A 24,949-nucleotide genomic window follows, 5' to 3' on the forward strand; every position below is an offset into this window, starting at 1 on the left:
CCATGCATGGCTAGAATTCATTAAGATTTCTAATTCAATCTCTTCCGACTTCTACTTTATCTCTCATTCTTAAGTTATCCAAAAGACCACATTCCATCTTCTGAATGAATGCTGAGGGCCAGATTGTCTGCCTATGACACACTCCAGTTGTTATGGAGAGATAAGTGGGGAGGAATGACAAGGCAGCAATTTGTTCATTAAAGAAATTTCAATACTGACCAGCTGACACTTCCTTTGACAGGTGGAAATATTTTCCCAACAGGTGCACTGGTATACAAAAACGGGCATACCCTGGAATCAGCTTAGAAATAATTCAGTTTTCTCTTACAAAGTAGGGCAGCACTACAAAATCAGGGAACTCTGCTTTCCGGTTTTTGGAGGTTGGTTTCTCTTCTTATAAAACCTCACAACAGGTTTCTTTAAGGATTTTTTTTTTTTTTTTTTTTGAGATAGGTTCTTACTCTAGTTCCCAGGCTGACCTGGAATTCACTATGTAGTCTCAGAGTGGCCTTGAACTCACAGCGATCCTCCTACTTCTGCCTCCCCAGTGCTGGGATCAAAGGCATGTGCCACCACGCCTGGCTGACGATGAGTCATTTTAGAGGTCTATTTCTCCTTTTTCTACTCACATCTCCATCAACATAACATGAATGGAGGGCAAGAAACACTAGTGTCTGTGTGTGTGTGTGTGTGTGTGTGTATAAAGTGGGTATGCAAATATATGGGTGTGTTCGGATGTGCATGGCCAAAGGACAAAATTGGGTGTCATACTCATGTACACTGCATACTTTTTTTCTTTTTCAGGGTAGGGTCTCACTCTGATCCAGGCTGACCTGGAATTCACTACGGAGTCTCAAGGTGGCCTCAAACTCAAGGCGATCCTCCCTCCTCTGTCTCCTGGGGCTGGGATTAAAGACCTGCGCCACCATGCCCAACTTTTTTTTTCATATTTATATTTTATTTATTTATTTGACAGAAAAAGAGAAAGAGAGGGAGGGAGGGAGGGACGGAGAGAGAATGGGTGTGCCAGGGCCTTCAGCCACAGCAAACAAACTCCAGAAGCGTGGGCCCTTTTGTGCAGCTGGCTAACGTGGGTTCTGGGGAGTCGAACCTGGGTCCTTTGGATTTGCATGCAAACACCTTAACCACTAAGCCATCCCTCCAGCCCCCCAGATCTTTTTTTTTTAAGTTTTGTTTTTGATGTAGGGTCTCACTCTAGCTCAGGCTGACCTGGAATTCACTATGTAGTCTCAGGGCGGCTTCGAATTCATGGCAACCCTACCTCAGCCTCCTGAGTGGTGAGACTAAGGCGTGTGCCATCATTCCTGATTTTTTAGTTTTGATGTAAGGTCTCACTCTAGCCCAGGCTGACCTGGAACTCTGTAGCTACAGTCTGGCCTTGAATTCACAGCAATCCTACCTCAGCCTCCCCAGTGCTGGGATTAAAGGTGTGTGCCACCACACCTGGCCCCACCTTTATTTTTTTTCCCCCAGGTAGGGTCTCTAGTACCAGGTTGACCTCTAATTTATAGTGACCCTCTTATCTCTGCCCTCCATGTGCTGGGATTAAAGGCCTACACTCAAGAAGTAAGGTAGAGCTGGGTGTGGTAGTGAGACCCTACCTCAAAGAAACAAACAAAAAAAAAAAAGAAAGTGACCAAGTAAGACACCAGGTTTAGAGTGGGTATAGGCCTGCGAAGTCTTAAGAACCCAGGTTTGATTCCATAGTACCCATATAAGCCAGATGGACAAGGTGGCACATCCATCTCACATTTAAGAAAAAATAAAAAGACACCTGACATTGTGCTCTGGCCTTCACACACATGCACTCTTGCACACACATGTACACAGAATATGCTGACTGAGACAAGAGCATCAAACAGCTGAGAACTTATATTAAGCTTTTTGTCCAGACACAGAATACTTCCTTTTGTCTAGAATACACATACCAGACTTAAAGCTGGGCATGGTGGCAAATGCCCTTAATGTCCCCACTTTTTTTAAAAAAGGTATGGTTTAGCTCTAGCCCAGGCTGACCTGGAATTCACTATAGTGAATTCACAGAATTCACAGGGTGGTCTTGAATTCAGCGATCCTCCTACCTCTGCCTCCCGAGTGCTAGTATTAAAGGTGTGTGCCACCATACCCAGCTATGTTTATGTTTGTTTTTGGTTTTTTTTTTTTTTTTTTTTTGGTAGTTCAGGCTGTCCTCAAATTGGTAATTCTCTCTGCCTCCCAAAAAAGAGGGAGGTGCCCAACGTGGTGGTGCACACCTTTAGTCCTAGCACTTAGGAGGCAGAGATAGGAGGATCACTATGAGTTTAAGGCCACTCTGAGACTACATAGTGAATTATAGGTTAGCCTGAGCTACAGTGAGACCTTACCTAAAAAAAAATAAAAATAAAAAATAACCTAAAAAGCTTACAGAACAGCAGGCCAATGAGCTTATTCAAGTGTGTTACCACTTGTTTTCTAAGCAAAGTACTGGAATTTTAAAAGCACTGGCTAACCTAGGTGACAACCTATTATTGCCTGCCCTTCTATCTTTGTCCTGGGGATTAATCTAAGCAGTTTAGGTTCACAAAAGAAGCTATGAACTGTTATCTCCATTCATCATCTACCCACATTCATCCAACCTTCACCCCAGGTTTTTGGAGCAGAAGTTTCTGGCTAAGAACAAATATCTTTTTTTTTTTTTCCTTCAAAGCAGGGTCTTGCTCTAGCTCAGGCTGTAGTCTCAGGGTGGCCTCGAACTCATGGCAATCCTCCTACGACCTCTGCCTCCTGAGTGCTAGGCATCAATTTTGTTTAATAGGACACAATGCAAGGCAATGAATGCCTGATGAAGTCTGGGCTACCTTCCCTGTTCTGCAAAAACAGCAGCACAGTGATATTTCAGGCTCTCCCAATGTCAGGCTCCTGACATGCACCATATGTAGCTGCAAATCCCAATCAATTTCAACATTTCTTAACTGCTTGGAACGCCTTTCTCAACACTGTAATTTACCCTCAAAAGAACAGGGAGCAAGCACCTTCGCCTTCCCAGAACCATATTCTAATAAATGCCACCACCCTCCCATACCCACGCAAATGAGGCAGGCAAATAACCCCCCTCCAGAGCCAGCAACAGACGGCCACAGTACATATGCCACTGACAAGAACTTTTATTTCTTTTAATGACATTAAACACAACTGCTACAAGGGAAAAATATGATAAAGATGAGGCACCAAACTTCAGTTTCATAATTGATCTTGACAACTCAAGTAAATTAGAGCCTATATTAGATGAAAAACTATAGGTTATTTCAGGCTCCTTACTAACAAGTAAACTATTTAAATAGCAAATTTTTATTTTTGCCAAGACCCCTGTAGTGAGAATCTCATAATCAAGAAAGCTAGGTACAGTTAAATGCATATAACCCTTACTCAAATTTAAAAATACAGCAAGAATTACATCTGAACAATAACATTTAGAGGCCAACACCATACATAAGAGATATGCAGCTTCAAAAAAGAGAATAAAACTTCAGACTCTACCCATTACCATCTTTAAGGCTAACATGTCAGATAATGAGTTTTCTTTGGCTTTGTTTTTCTCCTTAAAGAATACCATGTTAACCACTAGAGAACAGTGTTCTCTCCTCCCCCAGTCCAACAGATTTAATTAAGCTGCTAAAGCTTTGGAAAAACAGAATTATCTGAGCTAAGAGGAAATGTGATTGTCACATTTTCTAGTTAACCTGTCAGTCATCTGATTTGGCAAAGACAATGCTCTCGTTACAGTCAATCTTAAAACTCTCCTGTACCAGGAGAGCAAGAATGTCTCAGATTTTTGCCTACACAAAATGCTGTCCCTTCACTTCTTGGGTAATCTGTGGAGAATTAGCCACAGCACTACTAGCTACACTTGATTTTAACTACACTTTGGTCTCAAAGGTGGATGTTTGGCATATCTTACTCACTCCATTAGGCAAATTTACAGCAGCTTGGAGAAATGACCAATGAAGTAAAATGCCAATTATGACAAATGAGACAATAGATTCTCACAATTTTTCTGTTGAATTCTACTCCCAGACCTAAAGCAAGTGACCAGGGAACTTTGCTAGGCACAGCGGTAAAACACATACAATCCTAACACTTGGGAGGTGCTGGTAGGAGGATCAGTTTAAGATCATCTTCAGCTACATAATGAGTTCAAGGTCAGCCTGAGCTACAGGAGTCCCTGTCTCAAAGCAACCAAAAGGAAGAAAATCATTGGCTGTGTAAGTGTTCCCAGTAAACAATTAGGAATATCTATCCAAACTTACTGGAGGCTTGAATGACCATGCTTTTCCCAAGTCAGTTGTCTTATGATGGAGTAGGATGTTTAAGATGGGTTATTCACATACAAAAATAGGGCTAATGAAACAAAACCAAACAGTGGCTATAGCAACTATGAACAACCTTCAGAGAGTGAACAGTAGTATGAATGCCAGACCACAAAATTTCCCAAAATTATTTCTAGAGGTGTCTGTAAAGCAATAAAAAATTCCTAAGATATCCATTAAGACAGATGTATAAAGTCTTTGATTAGAATACCAAACCTAACAGATCAGGTAATGTAATTTCACTAGACCCACATAAGCAGTTATGTGAAACTATGAAGCCGGATCAAATAAGGAGATGCTAACACTCAGGCCAAAGCTATCTGTGGAGACAAAAGAATGCCTTTCCAAAGGCTCCCACAGCATGGAGGCTCCTTGACTAACATCTATACACAAATTGGAATTTAGCAGATGAAACTATCAATCCATGAATCTCTCAATGGCACTGGCCTGACAACAAGTCAAGATTCTCAAGAACAGCTCTGCAACAATGACAGCAGGGATGTTGTTCTGAAGAAGAGTTAACAGGACATAGGAATACTTCCTGCAGAACCACAGGAGAAGAATGGTCATTGAAGTTGGAAAAAAGTCACAAGACCATGAAGTATTCAATAAAAGTTAGCCAGCAGTCTTCTGTCAGAGTTAAAATGTGTAAGACTTGTAAGCGCTTACCTGCAAAGTAAGTTTAACAAAGAATGAAAAAAGCGAATAATAAAGGCAGTACAGAAGGGAGAGGATTTACATTTTATCTTTTTACAGGTAGAGTCTCTCTCTAACCCAGGCTGACCTGGAACTCACTCTGTAGTGTCAGTCTGGCCTCAGAAAACAGAAAAACATAATGATCCTTCCACCTTAGCCTCTGAGTGCTGGGATTAAAGATGTGCTCCGCCTTGTCCAGCAAGGGGACTTACATTTTAAATTTACCCTTTCACAACAGGACTTTTATTTCACCCTACTTCATGTGTCGTTAATTGCCAAATTTAAAATATTGACAAGTATTTAGAGATTCAAATTTTACATGAAGGGTTGTAAAAGTAACATCTATTAACAAGTCATCAGCAAATAACACTGTCTACACAGCCTGCAAAAGAATTTCTTTCTACAGTAGATGAAAAGACGACTTCTGGGCACCAGTGGATTGCACCTCTACAGAGAGGTGGGTGCTTTGGCTTAATGCAGGCCATCAAGAGGCAGCTACCTTCAATTTAAATAAAAACTTTAAAAAAGAAGTATCTACTAAACACTGCTGAAACATTTAGACACAAAAAGATCAGGAGGGTCCCCATAAAAAAAATTCAAGTCAGTAACGAACTTTTCTAATAGGTGACAAGCTCTTTAAATAAAAATCTTGTGGAAAAATAAAATTCAAAATATACAAAGCAAAAATAAAATAAACTAAAATAAAAAAACAGCAGAAAAAAATGAGATGCTGCTATGGACAAAACCCTGGATAGGGACTTTCACTGTTGATGGGATGAAACATATGGACCATAAGAGAAGTCTGGGAGACGCTGGAACCGATGATGGCTTCGCTTGTTCCTGTTAACCCACTGAGTCAGACTGTATCTTTGCAGAGGTTTCTGTCGGTACCGGGCATAATTTCTATTGAGAGAGGGAACATAAAAACAGGCATGATAGATGTGTATTTCATTTGAAATGGCAATTTGCATACAAAGGTTATTAGCACAACTATCAAATACTCATTTAATTTTTTTGAAGTTTAGAAAGTTGTTGTTGTTGTTATTATTATTCTAGTTTTTTGAGGTAGGGTCTTGCTCTAGCCCAGGCTGATCCGGAATTCACTACAGTCTCTGGCTGGCCTCAAACTCACACCAATCCTCCAACTTCCACCTCCCAAGTGCTGGGTTTAAAGGTGTGTGCCACCATGGTTGGCTTATTATTATCTATTTTATTTATATTTATTTGAGAGAAAGTGTATGTGTATGTGTGTGTGTGTAGAGAGAGAGAGAGAGAGAGAGAGAGAGAGAATGAATGAATGAATATGGGCATGCCAGGGCCTCTAGCCACTGCAAACAAACTCCAGATACATGCACTACTTTGTGCATTTGGCTTATGTGGGTCCCAGGAAATTGAACCTGGGTCCTTTGGCATTGTAGGTAAGTGCCTTAATTGCTAGGCTATCTCTCCAGCCCTATTTTTATTTATTTAATTTATTAGAGAGAGAGAGAATGAGCACACCAGGGCCTCTCTCTGCAAACAAACTCCAGATGTATGCAACAACTTGTGCATCTGGCTTATGTGGGACCTGGAGAATAGAACCTGGATCCTTAGGCTTTGCAGGTAAGCACCTTAACGGCTAAGCCATCTCTCCAGCCCTCCTATTTTATTTATTTATTTTGGTTTTTTGAGATAGGGTCTCACTCTAGCTCAGGCTGACCTGGAATTCACTGTGTCATCTTAGGGTGGCCTCTAACTCATGGTGATTCTCCTATCTCTGCCTCCTGAGTGCTGGGATTAAATGCGTGTGCCACCATGCCCGGTCCTATTTTACTTTTTAATATTTTACTTATTTGTTTGATTGAGACAGAGAAAGAGAGAGGGAGAGAGAGAATGGGCACACCAGAACCTTGCTACAAATGAACTCCAGGTGTTTGCACTACAATTTGAATATCTGGTACCTCCATAGGTAGCTGTGAGAAGTAGCCATGACTAAAATGAACTCTAACAGTACTAGACACATCTATCAAAACATGAAACTACTTGCTGCCTTTTTAAAACATCTCATCTAATTAAAGACTAGTGGGCTGGAGAGATGGCTTAGTGGTTAAGGCACTTGCCTGCAATGCCAAAGGACCCAGGTTTGATTCCCCAGGACCTACTACATAAGCCACATGCACAAGGTGACACACGTGTCTGAAGCTCATTTGCAGTGGCTGAAGGCCCTGGTGCACCCATCATCTGTTTCTTTATCTGCCTCTTTCTCTCTCAAATACAAATTTAAAAAATAATATAATTATAAAAAAGGCTAGTGATCAGGAGCCATAGATTGTTGCTACAAAATTTTCAGTGCCAGGGATGGGATATCTTCCAGTGAGTTGTTGGCCAGGGAGATCCCTGATGCCCCCAAAACATTATAGGCCATTGCTGAGGCCCTTGGTTTCCCACCAGGAATAGATGGTAAGACCCTATTGCTGAAGACTCCATATACTTGGGATACAAGGCCACTGAGAAATCTTGCTCGATCTGAGCTGATAATCTCCTCCATGCAGACCAGCTGACAGAAAGCTGGAGAAGCCATTCTGCATGCAGTTCAATGGGAGAAAGAGAAATCAGCAGTGAAGATACACATCAGGGGACACTGCAAGCCTTATAATTGACCAGCCAGGCCAAATGAGCCAATGGGTGCAATAGTGGCACGTCTGTTATGGGGGAAACCAAACTGCCCTCTAAATGGACTGGAGGCCCACTCCATGGGAAGAGAATACATCCCTGATACTGAAAACTTAAAACAGGGGAAGTCATGAGCTCTAGAGGTGTAACATCTGCTGTTGTCTGGCCAAATGTATATACTATGCTTATCAAACTGCCCAGTAAGCACTTCTGTTAATGTTCACACCCTTATGTGAATGCTACTCTCACTTTTGGTAGAGAATCTTCTCTTTTCAGATGGCAGTGACCTTGGGATGACTCAGAAGGTATCATGGTTATTGAAGGAAATGACCACAGTGCTCAGTACTGCAATATCTGTATCACACCTTCCACGGCTCAGGGTCTAATGTGGAAGAGGTGGCGGAAAGAATGTAAGAGCCAAAGGAAGGGCAGGACTCCATACAACATGCTCCCTCCAGACACAAAATGGCCTGGATATCCATGACTTCACAGTGCCTGACACTACCTACATAAGACCATCATAAAAGGGAAAAGATCAAGACATCAAAAGTAAAAGAGAGACTGATTGAGATGGGGAAGGGCTATGATGGAGAGTGTAGTTTTCAAAGGGATAAGTGAGGGGAGGGATGGTATTACCATAGGGCATTTTTTATAATCATGGAAGTTGTTAATAAAAAAAAAATTTTTTAAATGCTCGTGAGGGCTAGAGATGGCTTAGCAGTTAAGGCGCTTGCCTGCAAAGCCTAAGGACTAATTTCTGACTCTCCAGGTCCCACGTAAGCCAGATGCACAGTGATGCAAGTGCACAATGCCGTACATGCACACAAGAGGCGCATGTGTCTGGAGTTCAATTGCAATGTCTGGAGGCCCTGGAGCACCAAGTCCCTCTCTCATGCATGCACATGTAAAAAAAAAAAAAGAAAGAAAAAAGGTCAGTCTGTTGGGCTTGACTAAGGAAAAGCTAATGAAATCCTACTAGGAAAGAACTCATTATCTCCTTGCACAAGTAAGGAAATTCAGGCTCAGGTTAAATGACTTGCTCAAGGTCATATAGTAAAGTAGGGAGAAAAGCTTGGATTCTATACTTGATCTTAGCCAAAAGATTGAGAAGCAATAAGCTTGGATTCTAATTCACATCTGACTCCAAAACATGTTTAGTAACAATTATGCTATTGTGCACTGCCCCCAACCTGGTCTGGGTGGTGCTAGGACCTGAATGTAGGCCTTGTACATGCTAGGGAAGGTTCTACCACAGAGATTCATCCCAGCTAAGCATTGCCTTTCTTTCTGATAACTGGGGCTGTAGCTCAATTGGTGGAGCACTTGCCTAGCATGAAAGAAGCCATATATTCAATCTCCAGCAATGCATAAATTGGATATAGTGGCAAGAGGATCCTACACAGAGAGTTTGGGGCCAACCAGGGCCACATAAGACCCTGCCTCAAAAAAAAAACAAGGAAGGAAGAAAGAAGAAGGGAGGGGAGGGGAAAAAGAAAGGAGAAGGGAGAAGGAAGCAAAGGGAAGGAAAATAATTCAGATTTTGGAACCAGAAATGTCCTTTGACATCAATTACTCCCACATGTTTGTAGTTAAACATTGCAAATCTAGTATTACAGTCCAGTTGTCCTAAACTTCAGACCAATTCTTATTTCATCCTAGGCAATGTTTCTCTTTCCACCTCTGGAATTAAACAATTATAACCTTAACTCCACATGGTATTTCCCTTGATGCCAAATCTTACTCTTTCTTCCTTCTAATCACCCACTCACCGTGTGGTAAGATCTGAAGGATGCTGCCAGTCTGGATTCTGCATATGAACTTGATCCATTAAGGTATCTAACTCCCTTGAGGTACCTGTGATACAGAGAAATTGGTGGTTAGGAAGAAGTTGCATGTACTACTATGCTCCTTTAGATCAAAACAATGCCTGTACTTTCAAGGAAAGAGAAATCAGGCACTGGTCCTAGTAGCATCTACTTACGATTGTAACATGAAACCAGCACAACAACCGTAAGCCATAGGGCTGGAGAGATGGTTCACCAATTAAGATGCTTAGCCTGCAAAGCCTAAGGATCTGAGTTTGATTCCCTAATAACCACATAAAACCAGATGTACAAGGTGGTACATGTCACCTGGAGTTCACTTGCATTGGCTTAGAGGCTCTGGTATGCCCATTTCCTATCTGCCCTTTTCTCACTCTTTTTTTTTTTTTTTTTTTCCCTGAGGTAGGATTTCACTCTAGCCCAGGCTGACCTGGAACTCACTATGTAATCTCAGGGTGGCCCTGAGCTCACAGTAATCCTCCTACCTCTGCCTCCCGAGTGCTGGGATTAAAAGTGTGTACCACACCACACCTGGCTTCCCTCTTAAATAAATAAGATATTTTGAAAAAACAAAACAAAAACCAAAAAACCTATAAGCCAGAGTGGGAAGCTACTTGGGATGGTAAGGTTTAACATGGCAGTAATCATTCATTCAACATTTATTAGTTCCCACGATATATAAGGAACTCTAGTCCTAGGAATATAGCAATGAACACAACATTGTATCTCCCCTACTCTCATTTAAGTTTAATACAAGAGATGAATGATTCCAAATCAGTGTGACAAGTGCAGTGATGGGAGAAATACAGTGTCTACTGAGACTGGGATGTGGCTGTACGGTTACAATTGGGGAACGCTATAACCAAGATCTAAAGGATATGTAAGTTAGTGAGGTAAACAGGTATAAGAAGTTGGGTGTTCAAGAGAGAGTTGAGCAGGGCATGGTGGCACATACCTTTAATCTTAGTACCTGTGAGGTAGAGGTAAGAGAACCACTATGAGTTCAAGACCAACCAGAGACTACATAATGAATTCCAGGTCATCCTGGACTAGAAAAAGACCCTACCTGGAAAAACTTAAAACAGACTATTAGTTTCCACCCCAGAGTATCTGATTATGTAGGACTGGGGTGAGGTCTGAAAATTTACATTTCTAACTTATTCTAGGTGAAGTTGATGCTGGAGGTCTCAGACTCACAATTTTAAAATTATTGCCTTGTACTGTGGACACCTTTTACTAATTAATTAAAAATTGTTTGTGAGGAAAGCCCAATAGACTCGCCTTTATTTTTTCCCTGAGGCAGGGTCTCACTAGCTCAGACTAACCTGGAATTCTTTATGGTATTCTCAGGGTGGCTTTGAACTGACAGTGGTCCTCTTACCTCTGCTTCCCAAGTGCTGAAATTAAAGGCGTGCACCACCACGCCTGGCACAAGACTGGCCATTTAAAATAATATTTTACTTATTTATTTGAGAGAAGGAAAGAGGCACGGCGGGGAGGGGGGAGAGGAAGAGGGAGAGAATGTGTGTGACAGGGCCTCTAGCCACTACAAATGAACTTCAGATGCATGCGCCATCTTATGCATCTGGCTTACATGGATCCTAGGGAATCAAACCTGGGTCCTTAGGCTTTGCAGGCAAGCACCTTAACTAGCGATAAGCAATCCCTCCTACCCCAAACTGGCTTTTTGTTTATTGTAAGAGAGAGAGACAGAGAGAATTGGTGTGCCAGGGCTTTCAGCCACTACAATTGTACTCCAGATGTGTGTACCACCTTGTGCACTTGCACATCTGGCTTATGTGAGACCTGGAGAGTTGAACATGGGCCCTTAGGCTTTGCAAGCAAGTGCCTTAACTACTAAGCTATCTCTCTAGCCCTGTGGAGGTCTTTACTTTCTAATCAGTTGTTTTAGATGTTTCTCATTACCTTCTCTATGATGCTCTCAGGCCCCAAGGGCAGTCTAATTAGCTATAGATAAAATTTTAAAGTTCAAATAATGAATTTATTTAAAACCTTAAGTACAGCTTTGTAAAAAACAATGTACACTTAGGCATACTTGAGTTAAAATTTCAATACAGTCTCTAACTAACTGGTGATCCTAAGCAAATCATTTCATTTCTTTTGAGCCTCAGTTTACTCACCTATGAAAAGCAGACAATACTATTTAGCTTAAAGCTGAATACTGAGTCTTGTATAGATAGAAGACCTAGCATATTAGCTGGCATACAGTAGGTATGCAGTGAATAGCAGCTACAATAATAATGTTATAGACAAAGGCCCATTTTAGTTGCAAAAACCTGTAAATCAGGCCAGGTGAAGTGGTGCACGCCTTTAATCCTAGCACTGGGAAGGCAAAGGTAGGAGGATCACCATGAGTTTGAGGCCACCTTGTGACTACATAGTGAATTCCAGGTCAGCCTGGACTAGAATGAAACCCTACCTTGAAAACCAAAAACAAACAAAATAGAAAAGAGCCACTACACCCAGCTACAGACTATTTGTTTGTTTGTTTGTTTATTTATTTTTATTTGAGGTAGGGTCTCACTCTAGCTCAGGCTGACCTGGAACTCAATCTGTAAACCCAGGCTGGCCTTGATCTCATGGCAATCCTCCTGGGTTTTTGGATTAAAGGCATGCTTCACCACACCTGGCCTTGGCTAGACTTTTCTTGGGGGGAAGGGCGGATAAGAGGAGTGTTTCCAGGTAGGGTCTCACTTTAGCCCAGGCTGATCTAGAACTGCCTAAGTAGACTTAGGGTGGTATCAAACAGGATCCCTCTTACCTCTGCCTCCTGAATGCTGGGATTAAATGCATGTGGTCTCATACCCAGCACAGGTAGACCTTTTTTTTTTCCCAGATAGACCTTTTTTTTTTTTTTTCGAGGTAGGGTCTCACTCTGGTCCAGGCTGACCTGGAACTCACTCTATAGCTCCAGGGTGGCTTTGAACTCACAGTGATCCTCCCACCTTTGCCTCCCGAGTGCTGGGATTAAAGGCATGCGCCATCATGCCCGGCCCAGAAAAGACTTTTGAATATAAGATAATTTTCAGGAAAATGTATTAATTCATCACACCTAAACATTGTATAGCAATGTATACATGCCATAGTATTTTACAACAGGGTACAATTTTTATATTCTTAAATTGTCAGTTAAAACTTTGAAAAGTGAGGGGCTGGAGAAATAGTTTAGTAGTTAAGGTGCTTGTCTGCAAAGTAAGAATTCAGGTTCAATTCCCTAGTGCCTACTTAAGCCAGATGCACAAAGTGGTGCAGGTGTCTGGAGTTAGTTTGCAGTGGCTAGAGGCCCTGGCATGCTACCCATTCTCTCTAATTCTCTCTCTCTCTGCCTCTTCCTCTTTCTATTCTTCCCTCTCTCAAATATCTAAGTAAATAAATATTAAAAAAGAAGAGGCTGGGCATGGTGGCACACACCTTTAATCCCAACACTTGGGAGGCAGAAGTAGGTGGATCTGTGATTTCAAGGCTACTCTGAGACTACATAATGAATTCCAGGTCAGCCTGGACTCAAGTGAAACCCTACCTTGAAAAAACAATAAAATAACAGCAGCAGCAGCACCAACAACAAAAAGCACCAGCTGGGCACATGCTTTTAATCCCAGCGCTTGGGAAGCAGAGGTAGGAGGACCACCAAGAGTTCAAGGCCACACTGAGAATACATAGTAAGTTCCAGGTCCAGCCTGAGCTAGAGTAAGACCCTACCTCAAAAAAAAAAAAAAAATCATAAAGCCAGGTGTGGTAGCACACACCTTTAGTCAGAGTACCTACAGGGTGAGCTCCAGGTAAGCCTAAATTGAAGAGATCCTTTCTTCACAAAGCCAGAAAAAAAAAAATTAAAAACTCAGGCTAGAGAGATGATTTGGCAGTGCAGGTATTTGCCTGCAAAGCCAAAGGACCTAGGTTCAATTAACTAGTTCCCACATAAAGCCAAATGCACAAGGCGGCACACGTGTCTGGATTCTTTTGCAGCAAGTAGAAGCCCTGCCATGCCCAATCTCTATCTACTACTACTACTTTTTTGTTTGTTTGTTTTTGGTTTTTTGCAGCAGGGTTTCACTCTAGCTCAGACTGACCTGGAATTCACCTCTGCCTCCTGAGTGCTGGGATTAAAGGCATGCGCCACCACGCCCAACTCCTCTATTTCTTTAATAAATAAGTACTTGTTTGCAAAGTCTAACAGCCCAGGTTTGATTCCACATTGCCCATGTAGAGTCAGATGCACAAAGAGGCACATGCATTTGGAGTTCATTTGCAGTGGCAGGAGGCCCTGGCACATCCATACCCACTGCCTCTGTCTCATTCTCTCTCAAATAAATAAAAATAGGGAAAATAGTGAACATATTTGACACAAGCTTAATATCCTTTTTCTACAAAGGCGAGTCTTTCATTAAAAAAAATAAAAATAAAAACTTAAGCCTGTGGAATGGAGAAGCTGGATGCCCAAGCATGAGAACAAGCTTGGCTCCTCAGCACTGACGTGCTAAGCATCCCATTTCCTCTAGCTTTCCCAAAAGAACATTTCAATATGGGTAGGGAAGAAACAGCTTTGTGAAAATTTCAGTATGTATTTTTCTCTGCCATATCATCACCAAAGAAAGGCTGGAACTTCTGTGTCCATCAAAATGGAACCCCAAGATATAGTAAGCCAGGCATAGTGGCTCATGCCTATAATCCCAGCACCATGAAGGCTTAGATAGGATTTCATTAAGACGGAAGCCAGCCTGAACTACAGAGTGAGTTCCAACCTCACCAACAAACAAGAACCCACTATAAAGAAATCTAATTTTTTTAAAAACAATGAGGAATGGTTGTTGCAGTCGGCTTTTCATTGCTGCCAGAAAACACCTGACCAATAGCAGCTTGTGGGGGAAAAAAAGGGAGGACTTACTTTGGCTTAGAGAGTCAAGAGAAAGCTCCATAATGGCAGGAGAAAACAATGGCAGGAGCATAACCCTATGACCTGCTGGTCAACATCAGGTGGACAATAGCAACAGGAGAGTGTGCCTAACACTGGTAAGAGGAAGCTGGCTGTAACACCCGTAAGCCCTCCCCCAACAATACACTGCCTCCAAGAGGCTTTAAGTCCCAAATTGCCATCATCTGAGAACCTAGAATTCAGAACACCTAAGTTTATGGGGACACCTAAATCAAACCACCACAATGGCCAATCTGGCCAAAGAGCCAAATAGTAAATATTCAACCACCAGAAATTGAAATCAAGCAGCAGCAGCAATTTACATACCACTTACTCAAGTACCAGGAATTCTCCTAGGTGCTTTACATATATGAACCAATTTATTCTTAAAAAATTTTTTTAGGGCTGGAGAGACGGCTTAGCGGTTAAGCGCTTGCCTGTGAAACCTAAGGACCCCGGTTCGAGGCTCAATTCCCCAGGACCCACGTTAGCCAGATGCACAAGGGGGCGCACGCGTCTGGAATTCGTTTGCAGTGGCTGGAAGCCCTGGCGCGCCCATTCTTTCTCTCTCTGACTCTTTCTCTCTCTGTGTCTGTTGCTCTCAAATAAATAAATAAATAAAATAAACAAAAAATTAAAAAAAAAAATTTTTAAATTTATTGAGAGAGAGAGGAGGAGGTATGTCAAGGGCTCTTGCCACTGCAAACGAACTCCAAATACATGCACTACCATGTGCATCTGGCTTACTTGAGTTCTAGGAAATGAAACCTAGGTCATTTTTAGGCTTCACAGGTAAGCAGGGCATGGTGGTGCACGCCTTTAATCCCAGCATTCAGGAGACAGAGGTAGGAGGATCACTGTGAGTTCAAGGCCACCCTAGGCTAGAGTGAAATTCTACCTTGAAAAACAAAACAAAAAAAAACTACTGAAGTAATCCCAGCACTCAGGAAGCAGAGGTAAGAGAATCACTGTGAGTTCAAAGCCACCCTGAGAATACATAGTGAATTCCAGGTCAGCCTGGGCTAGTGAGACTCTTACCTCAAAAAAAAAAAAAAAAAACTATTGAAGGGCTGGAGAGATGGCTTAGTGATTTAAGGCACTTGCCTGCAAAGCCTAAGGACCCAGGTTCGATTCCCCAGTACCCACATAAAGCCAGATGCACAAGTGGTGCATGCATCTATAGAGGCTGGAGACCTTGGCATACCCATATTCTTTATTTTTTTCCCCCCCAAAGTAGGGTCTCACTCTATTCCAGGCTGACCAACCAAACAAGATATTTTCTGGGGTCAATATTTCATAGTTGAAATTAGAAATTATATCACAATATGTCTTGTACACCCAGTTGGTACCTAACACAGCACTAAGTAAGGGATGATCAATAATTACCTTTCGGCTAATACAACAAGAAATATTAATTTTCATTAGTTTGAAGAACTTACTGTTAGGAAGGTGACTAATCTTTATTATTAATGACTTACTCATCTAGAGACAATGGAGACTAAAATTTATAAAACATTTACTGTGTGTCAAGTTCTCTGCTAAATGCTTTAACATGTATCTATCATTGAACTCTAAGAAGCAAATGACAATCTCTAATTTATTCATAAGTAGGCTGAAGTTCAATATATTTTTTTCAATATTTTTTATTTAATTGGAAGAAGAAAGAAAAGTGAGAGAGAGAGAGAACGGGCATGCCAGGGCCTCTTGCCAAGGCTAAATAACTCCAGATGCATGCATCACTTTGTGTCTTTTTGTGGGTACTGAGGAATTAAAGCTGGGCTGTTAGGTCTTGCAAGAAATTTAACTGCTGAGCCATCTCCCGAGCCCACTAAGCTGAAGGTTAGAAGTGACACTCTTCCCTCATCTAATACATTGGAAAATCAGAATTCAAACCCAGGTGTGGCATAATAATCCAAAAACCTTAGTTTAGCTCAGCTTCAACCTCTTCTTCCTCCAAATTTAGAGATGCTAACAAGAATAGGAACATTTAAATTTTTTCTTCTCTTCATAGTCTCTAACAGATGGGCTTTCTTGGACCAACAATCAGTACCCATGATTTTATTTTTAAGTTGTGCCTAAAAGGTGGTGAAGACTGTCCTTTGTTTTGTTACTAAATGTAATTCCTCTACAAATGAAATTTGGAGGAAAAAAACCTAACATTTCAATAATTTAAATATTTTATTTATTTATTTATTAGAATGTGAGCAAGAGAGAAAGGGCATATGCATCACCATGTGCATAGGCTTACATGAGTACTGGGAAATCAAACCTGGGACCTTAGGCTCTGCAGGCAAGTGCCTTAACTCCTAAGCCATTCCTCCAGTCCACATTTCAGTAATTTAGTCAGTAATATGAAAATATAAAATTCACTGGTTTGTTTTCTGCCTCTCTCTCTCTCAAACAAAATAATTTTTTTTTTTAAGTGGGTTGGAAATCCAGGCATGGTGGTACATGCCTCTAATCCCAGCACTCAGGAAGCAGAGGTAGGTGAATCACTGTGAGTTTGAGGCCACATAGTGAATTTCAGGTCAACCTGGGCTAGAAGGAGACCCTACCTCAAAAAACAAACAAACAAAAAACAAAATGTGAGCCGGGCGTGATGGCGCATGACTTTAATCCCAGCACTCGGGAGGCAGAGGTAGGAGGATCGCTGAGAGTTCCAGCCCACCCTGAGACTACAGAGTGAATTTCAGGTCAGACTGAGCCAGAGTGAGACCCTACCTTGAAAAACAAAAAACAAAAACAAAAACAAAAAAAGTGGACTGTAGAGATGGCTTAGCAGTTAAGGTGCTTGCCTGAAAAGCCTAAGGACCCAGGTTCGATTCCCCAGAACCCAGGTAAGCCAGATGTATGTGATGGAGCATGTGTCTGGAGTACATTTGCAGCAGTGGGAGGCTCTAGTGAGCCCATTCTCTCTGTCTCTTTCTGTCTCAAATAGATAAAGAAAAATTATATGTATTTCACTGGTTTGGAGAAATTTTAATTTAATAATTCTCAAGTGTGAAAGTAATAGGTTATAGCTGAGGTGAATACTGTCCTGTTATTCCAATTCTGAAAGTTTATTATTATTATTTTTTGTTCATTTTTTATTTATTTATTTGAGAGTGACAGACAGAAAGACAAAGGGAGAGAGAGAATGGGCGAGCCAGGGCTTCCAGCCACTGCAAACGAACTCCAGACGCGTGCGCCCCCTTGTGCATCTGGCTAACATGGGACCTGGGGAACCGAGCCTCGAACCGGGGTCCTTAGGCTTCACAGGCAAGCGCTTAACTGCTAAGCCATCCCTCCAGCCCTGAAAGTTTTTTATTATTAAATTACTATATTTATTGAGGGAAGTACAGAGCCAAGAAAAGGTACCCGTGTGGCTAGAGATCCCATGTGGAGGGCCTGGAAAAACCATGGAAAGAAGAGAGAAAAGAAGGTTCAAGGAGCTCCCACCATGTGGAGAGCTGGAGGGGATAAAGAACTCATGTGAAGAGTAAGGGCTAGGGGGCCCTACTCTGTCTAACTCACTGGGCCTGGGCTAGCAGAGCAGAGGGAAAAACTCACCCACAGCTGGAAGTTCTTAGTGCTGGGATTAAAGGTGTGCACCACCACACCTGGCTTCAATTTTTTTTTTTAACTGTCAATTCAAGGACAGCCTGAAGTACCTAGTGAGACTGTCTCAAAAAATAAATAAATAAATAAGTAAGTAAGTAAGTGTAGGGGCTGGAGAGATGGCTTAGTGGTTAAGGCACTTGCCTGTGAAGCCAAAGGACCCAGGTTCAATTCCCCAGTACCCACGCAAGCCAGATGCACAAGGGGGCACATGCGTCTGGAGTTTGTTTGCAGTGCCTAGAGGGCCTGGCACACCCATTTTCTGTCTGTCTCCTCTCTCTCTGCTTGCAAATAAATAAGTGTATATAGATCTTCAGATTAAAAATTTTAGAAAGAGCTGGGGAGATTGCTCAGTGGTTAAAGGTCCTTGCTTGCAAAGTCTGCCAGCCTGGGTTCAATACCCCACTATCACATAAAGCCAGAAACACAAAGTAGTACATATGTCACCTATTTTCTTCCTCCCTCCATCTATCTGTATCTTCACATCACTCTCTCCTTCTCTCAAATATACACATAGGTAAATAAATAAATACAAACTTTGAGAAATATTACTTACAAACACTAAAATTACAATAAAGTAGCATATGTAATAAATTTGAGGATAAAATGTAATATTCACACTCTTCACAGATCTATGCCATTGTTTTTGTTAGATATATTCTGTGAAATTCTGGAAGGCCAAGTTGAAGTGCTCATGTTAGTATTCAGAGAGGGATGACACATTTTACACACTGGTATTCCAAATAGGGTTCTAAGCCGGGAGTGGTGGCTCATGCCTTTAATCCCAGCAGAGGTAGGAGGATCACTGTGAGTTCGAGGCCACCCTGAGACTACATAGTGAATTCCTGGTCAGCCTGGGCTAAAGTGAGACCCTCCCTCGAAAAAAAAAAGAAAAAGAAAACAAAAACAAAAACAGCAAAAAAAACCCAGGGTTCAATTTGGGGTGAAGTGGGGAAGAATGTATGGTGTTAGAGAAAATCTTTTTGAAACCACTGAATGAGGGCCAGGCATGGTGGGTGGTACACACCTTTAATCCTAGTACTTGGTGGGCTAAGGTAAGAGGATCATGATCAATTTGAGGCCAGCCTGGAGCTAAAGAAAGTGTTTCAGGTCAACTTGGGCTAGAAGAGAACCTATCTTAACCTGCAACAGGGGAAGTCATGAACCCTAAGGATGTAAGGTCTGCTAGTGTCTGGCTAAATGTATATATTATGCTCATCAAACTGTCCAGTAAGCACTTCTCTTAATGTTCATACACATATATTAATGCTACTCTCAGTTTTGGTTAGAGAAACTTCTCTTTTCAGATGACAGTGACCTTGGGATGACTCAGAAGGCATCATGGTACTGAGAAGAAGTGTTAGAAGAGTGCTCAGCACTGAAATCTATCACACATGGCTCAAGGTCCATTGTGGAAGAGGTGGTGGAAAGAATGTAAAAGCCAAAGGAAGGGTAGGACTCCTTACAACATGCTCCTCCAGACAGACACAAAATGGCCTGGATATCCATGACCTCACAGAACCTGACACTACCAAGACCATCATAATAGGAGGACAAGATCATGACATCAAAATAAAAGAGACTAATTGAGAGAAGGAGGGGATATGATGGAGAGAGGAGTTTCGGAGGGGGGAATAGAGAGGGAATTACCATGGGATATTGTTTACAATTGTGGAAGTTGTCAATTAAAAAAAAATAAGAAAAACTTTTTTAGCCAGGTGTGGTAGAATACACCTTTAACCCAGCACTCAGGAAACAAAGGTAGAAAGGATGGCCGTGAATGTGAAGACAACCTGGGCCAACACAGTGAATTCAAGTCAGTCTGGAGACCCTACCTCAAAAGAGTGAGCTCCAGAGTCAGCCTGGGCTAGAGTGAAAATCCACCTCCAAAAACCAGAAGTAGGGCTAGAAAGATGGCTCAGCAGTTGAAAGCACTTGCTTACAAAGCCTGCCAGCCTAGGTTAGCCAAGGGTTTGATTCCTCGATCCCACATAAAGCCAGAAGCATAAAGTGGTGCATGCATCTGTAGTTCCTTTGCAGAGACTAGAGGTCCTATTGCAACCATTCATTCATATTCTCTCTCTATGCTTGCAAATAAATAAATACATAATAATTTTTTTAAGAAGGCAAGCCACAAGCCACAGATTAGGATAAAATATTTCAAATTACTTAGGAACTTGCATTCATAACGTAGAGTAATTCTCAAAATTTAATTCAATAATTAACAAATAACCAAATTTCAGAGAAAACAAAGATATCTCACAAAAGATATATATATGTAGCAAATAACCAGATGATTAAGCCTAACATTATTACTCATTATGGAAATAAAAACTAAAATAATAATGGGACAAACTCTAGGTCAGCCTGGGCTAACAGAACAAGACCTTACCTAGAAAAAAACAAAAAACAAACAAAAGGCTGGGGAGATGCTCAGTGATTTAAAGGCATTTGTTTGCAGAGCCTACTGACCCACATTCAATTTTCCAGTACCTATGTATGGCATTTATTTGTAGTGTCACGAGATCCTAGTTGCCCACTCCCTTGGGGGCCCCCAGCAAATAAGTCACTGTTTAAAGCCAGCCAGGTCATCAAGCTTTGCAAGCAAGTGTTTTTAATTGCTGAGCCATCTCTCCAGACCCCTCAAGGTTTTTTTGTTTTTTTTTTTTTGTAATTCTAGAAGACAGAACTAGAAACTATTCCAGAAATTAAAGGGAAGCCATGTTTGGTTCTATGTAAGAAATAGTTTCCCAGTAATCACAACAGTGAAGCACTACCTTATCATACTGAGTATTGTATTATTAGAACCCTAAGCAAATGCTGAGATTTGTTAAAAAGAAATACAGGGAATGGGAATAGTCATCATCTTTTGTTTTGTTTTGTTTCTTTGAGGCAGGGTCTCGCTGTAGCCCAGGTTGACCTGATTCACTATGTAGTCTCATGACAATCCTCCTACTTCTGCCTCCCAAGTGCTGGGAAAGTGTGTGCCATCACGCCTGGCTCTTCTATTTGAACTTTTTTAAAAAAAGATTTATTTATATATTTATTCGGGCTGGAGAGATGGCTTAGTGGTTAAACGCTTGCCTGTGAAGCCTAAGGACCCTGGTTTGAGGCTCAATTCCCCAGGATCCACGTTAGCCAGATGCACAAGGGGGCGCATGCATCTGGAGTTTGTTTGCAGTGGCTGGAAGCCCTGGCATGTCCATTCTCTCTCATTCTCTCTCTCTTTCTCTCTCTCTCTCTCTCTCTCTCTCTCGTTCTCAAATAAATAAATAAAAATACACAAAAAAGATTTATTTATTTATTTATTAGAGACGTGGGGGGAGGGAGAGAGAATGGGCACGCCATTTGAACTATCTGAACTTTTTAAAATAATTTTTTTAAAAATACTTTTTGTGGGCTGGAGGGATGGCTTAGCAGTTATGACGTTTGTTTGTAAAGCCAAAGGACCCAGATTCGATTCTCCAGGACCCACGTAAGCCACATGCACAAGATGGCGCACATGTCTGGAGTTCATTTGTAGTGGCTGAAGCCCTGGCACACCCATTCTCTCTCATTTCCCCCTCTCTGTCAAATAAATAAATAAAAGTAAAATATTAAAAAAATACTTTTACTTACAAACAGAGAGAAGAGAGACAAGACAGAGAGAATGGGCATGTTAGGACCTCCAGCCACTGCAAACAAACTCTAGATGCGTGCATCTGACTTCAAGTGGTTACTAGGGAACTGAGCTCAGGTCTTTAGGCTTTACAGGCAAGTACCTCAACCACTAAGCCATCTCTTTAGTCCCTCTACTGGAACTTTTAAGTCCATATAGTTTTTCATTAGCTTGGATACTAAGAACAAAGTGGTTGACATTTCTTTGTAAATACTATTAAAAGCCCATATAAAAACCAAGACTCAGTGGTTAAGGCATCTGTCTGCAAAACCTAAGGACCAGAGTTCAAGTCCCCACTACACACGTAACACCAGATGCACAAGGTGGCACATGCATATGGAATTCATCTGCAGTGGCTGAAGGCCCTGGTGCGCCCATTCTTTCTCTCTCTCAAATAAATAAGTAAAAATATAAAAGGGCTGGGCATGGTGGCACATGCCTTTAATCACAGCACTCAGGAGGCAGAGGTAGGAGGATCACTGTGAGCTCGAGGCCAGATTGAAACTACATAGAAAAATCCAGGTCAGCCTGGGCTAGAGTGAGACCCTACTTGGAAAAACAGAAACAAACCAAAATTAAAAAAGCTACTAAAGGATGATTTGTTACTATTCTATAAAATATATACATTATTGATAAAGTGAAGAGATGACTAACTCAGGAGAGAAGGTTAAATTGAATTAAGAAAGTACATTTGAACTTGTACCCTAATTTGTTTCCCAAATCCTTAAAAATTGAACCTTTCCAAAGTAAAATAGCATTAAACATTCCAAAAGAGAAGAAGCACTATGCTCCCATTTTCTTCTGGGTTGTCCTAGATTATACAAACAAATAGAGAAAATAAAATAAGTCAGGCATGATGATGTACACTTTTTTCCATTTTGGTAAGGTTTTGCTTTAGCCCAGGCTGATCTGAAATTCACTATGTAGTCATAGGGTGGCCTTGAACTCACAGCAATTGTCCTGCCTCTGCCTCCTGAGTGCTGGGATTAAAGGCATACACTACCATGCCTGGCTTGATATATAATTTTTTTTCTTTTTGTAAAAAATATTTATTTGGGGGCAGGGGACATATAGAGAGAGGGAGAAGGAAGAGAGAATGGGCACGCCAGGATCTCTAGCCACTGCAAACAAACTCTGGACACATGTGTCACTTTGTGCATTTGGCTTACATGGGTAGTGGGAAATTGAACCTGGTTCCTTTGCAAGCATGTGCCTTAACAGCTAAACCATCTCTCCAGCCCCCTTTTAATTTGAGAGAGATAGAAAGAGGCAGATGGAGAAAATGGGTGTACCAGGGTCTCCAGCCAGTGCAAACGAACTCCAGATGCATGTGCCACCCAGTACCCACATAAGCCAGACTGGGTGGCACCTTAACTACTAAGCCACCTCTCCAGCCCTTGGGGGGCTGAGGCAGGAGGTTTGCTGAAAATTTAAGACCAGCTTGGGCTATAGTGTGAAAATCTGTCTTAACAAAGCAAAATCTTTTTTTTTTATTTTTTTTAAATTTTTATTAACATTTTCCATGATTATAAAATATATCCCATGGTAATTCCCTCCCTCCCCACCCCCACATTTTCCCATTCAAAGCAAAATCTTAATGGCTTTGCATATGTGAATACTAAACAGTGAGAAGTGACACAAAAACTTGGTACCACATTAGCTCCTTGAGGGCAGACAGAAATACAAAGGCCTATGAAAATTTTAGAGTAACTGGTAATATGTTATTAGAGTCAAAAAACAGATCCTAGCCGGGCATGGTGACACACGCCTTTAATCCCAGCACTAGGGAGGCAGAGGTAGGTAATCATCAGTCTGAGGCCACCCTGAGAATACAGAGTGAATTCTGGGTCACCCTAGGCTAGAGTGAAACCCAACCTGGGAGGGAGAGGGGAGAAAAGGATCCTCTAGGGCTGGAGAGATGATTTAGTGGTTAAGATGCTTGCCTGTGAAACCTAAGGAATTTCAAGCTTTCGCTAGATCCCACATAAGCCAGACACACAACGGTGAGGCAAGTGCCAAAGTTGCACATGCATACTAGGTGGCACAAGCGTCTAGAGTTCCATTGTAGTGGCTGAGGCCCTGGTGTGCCAATTCTCTCTCTCACTTCATCTAAAAAAAAAAAGAAATAAATGATCCTCTAGAAGATCCAATTTAACATACACACATACATACTGTTACAGATTTTCCCAATATATACAAAACTAAAAAGTAGTATATCAACACCAACATACCCATCACTCATTTGTTCATTATCAACATTTTGTCAAAGCTGTTACATCTCATTTTGCAGAGTTTTTTTGTTTTGTCACTCTTATGCTATTTTTATTTTTTATTTTATTTTTGTTGATTTTTTGAGGTAGGGTCTCACTCTAGGCCAGACTGACCTGGAATTCACTGTCAGTCTCAGACTGGCCTCAAACTCAGAGCCATTCTTCTACTCCTGCCCCCCAAATGCTGGGGCGCCTTTAGCGTGTGCCACCAAGCCTGGCTCTTAGGAAACTTCAGTATGAAAAGAATGAGATTTAGGGCTGGAGAGATGGCTTAGTGGTTAAGCGCTTGCCTGTGAAGCCTAAGGACCCCGGTTCGAGGCTCGGTTCCCCAGGTCCCACGTTAGCCAGATGCACAAGGGGGCGCACGCATCTGGAGTTCGTTTGCAGAGGCTGGTAGCCCTGGCGCGCCCATTCTCTCTCTCTCCCTCTATCTGTCTTTCTCTCTCAAATAAATAAATAAAATAAAAATTTAAAAAAAAAAACAACTTTAAAATAAAAAAAAAAAAAGAATGAGATTTCTTGGGCGGAGAGATGGCTTAGCAGTTAAGTGTTTGCCTGTAAAGCCTAAGGACATTAGTTTGAGGCTTGATTCCCCAGGACCCACATAAGCCAGATGCACAAGGTGGTGCATGCATCTGGAGTTCATTTGCAGTGGCTGGAAGCCCTGGCACACCCGTTCTCTCTCTCTCTGCCTCTTTCTCCCTCTGTCTCTCTCAAGTAAATTAAAAATAAAAATTAAAAAAAAAAAAGAATGAAATTTCCTATTAATAACAGTAATTAAGCCAGGCGTGGTGGTGCATACCTTTAATCCCTGCACTAGAAAGGTAGAGATAGGAAGATTGCCTTGAGTTCAAGGCCACCCTGAGATTACATAGTGAATTTCTGGTCAACCTGGGTTACAGTGAAACTACCTCAAAAAAAAAAAAAAAAAGTAGCTAGGGGATGGAGAGATG

General features: G+C 41.6%; 1 protein-coding gene across 4 annotated transcripts in view; it reads right to left on the reverse strand.

Annotated features, from left to right (window-relative positions):
* Positions 1-3,149: 3,149 nt before the first annotated feature.
* Positions 3,150-24,949, reverse strand: part of LOC101598410 (S100P binding protein) — a 40,510-nt gene continuing 18,710 nt past the window's right edge. For all 4 annotated transcript variants that reach the window (XM_004665260.2, XM_045149267.1, XM_045149269.1 and 1 more), the window contains 2 exons: positions 9,485-9,569; positions 3,150-5,966 (listed from right to left, as the gene is read on the reverse strand). In XM_004665260.2, the coding sequence (XP_004665317.1) occupies positions 5,825-5,966; positions 9,485-9,569 (227 nt within the window). In that variant the 3' untranslated portion in view covers positions 3,150-5,824. The remainder of the gene's footprint in view (positions 5,967-9,484; positions 9,570-24,949) is intronic.

The sequence above is a fragment of the Jaculus jaculus genome, chromosome 5 (assembly GCF_020740685.1).
Source record: "Jaculus jaculus isolate mJacJac1 chromosome 5, mJacJac1.mat.Y.cur, whole genome shotgun sequence".
Taxonomy (NCBI): Eukaryota; Metazoa; Chordata; class Mammalia; order Rodentia; family Dipodidae; genus Jaculus; species Jaculus jaculus.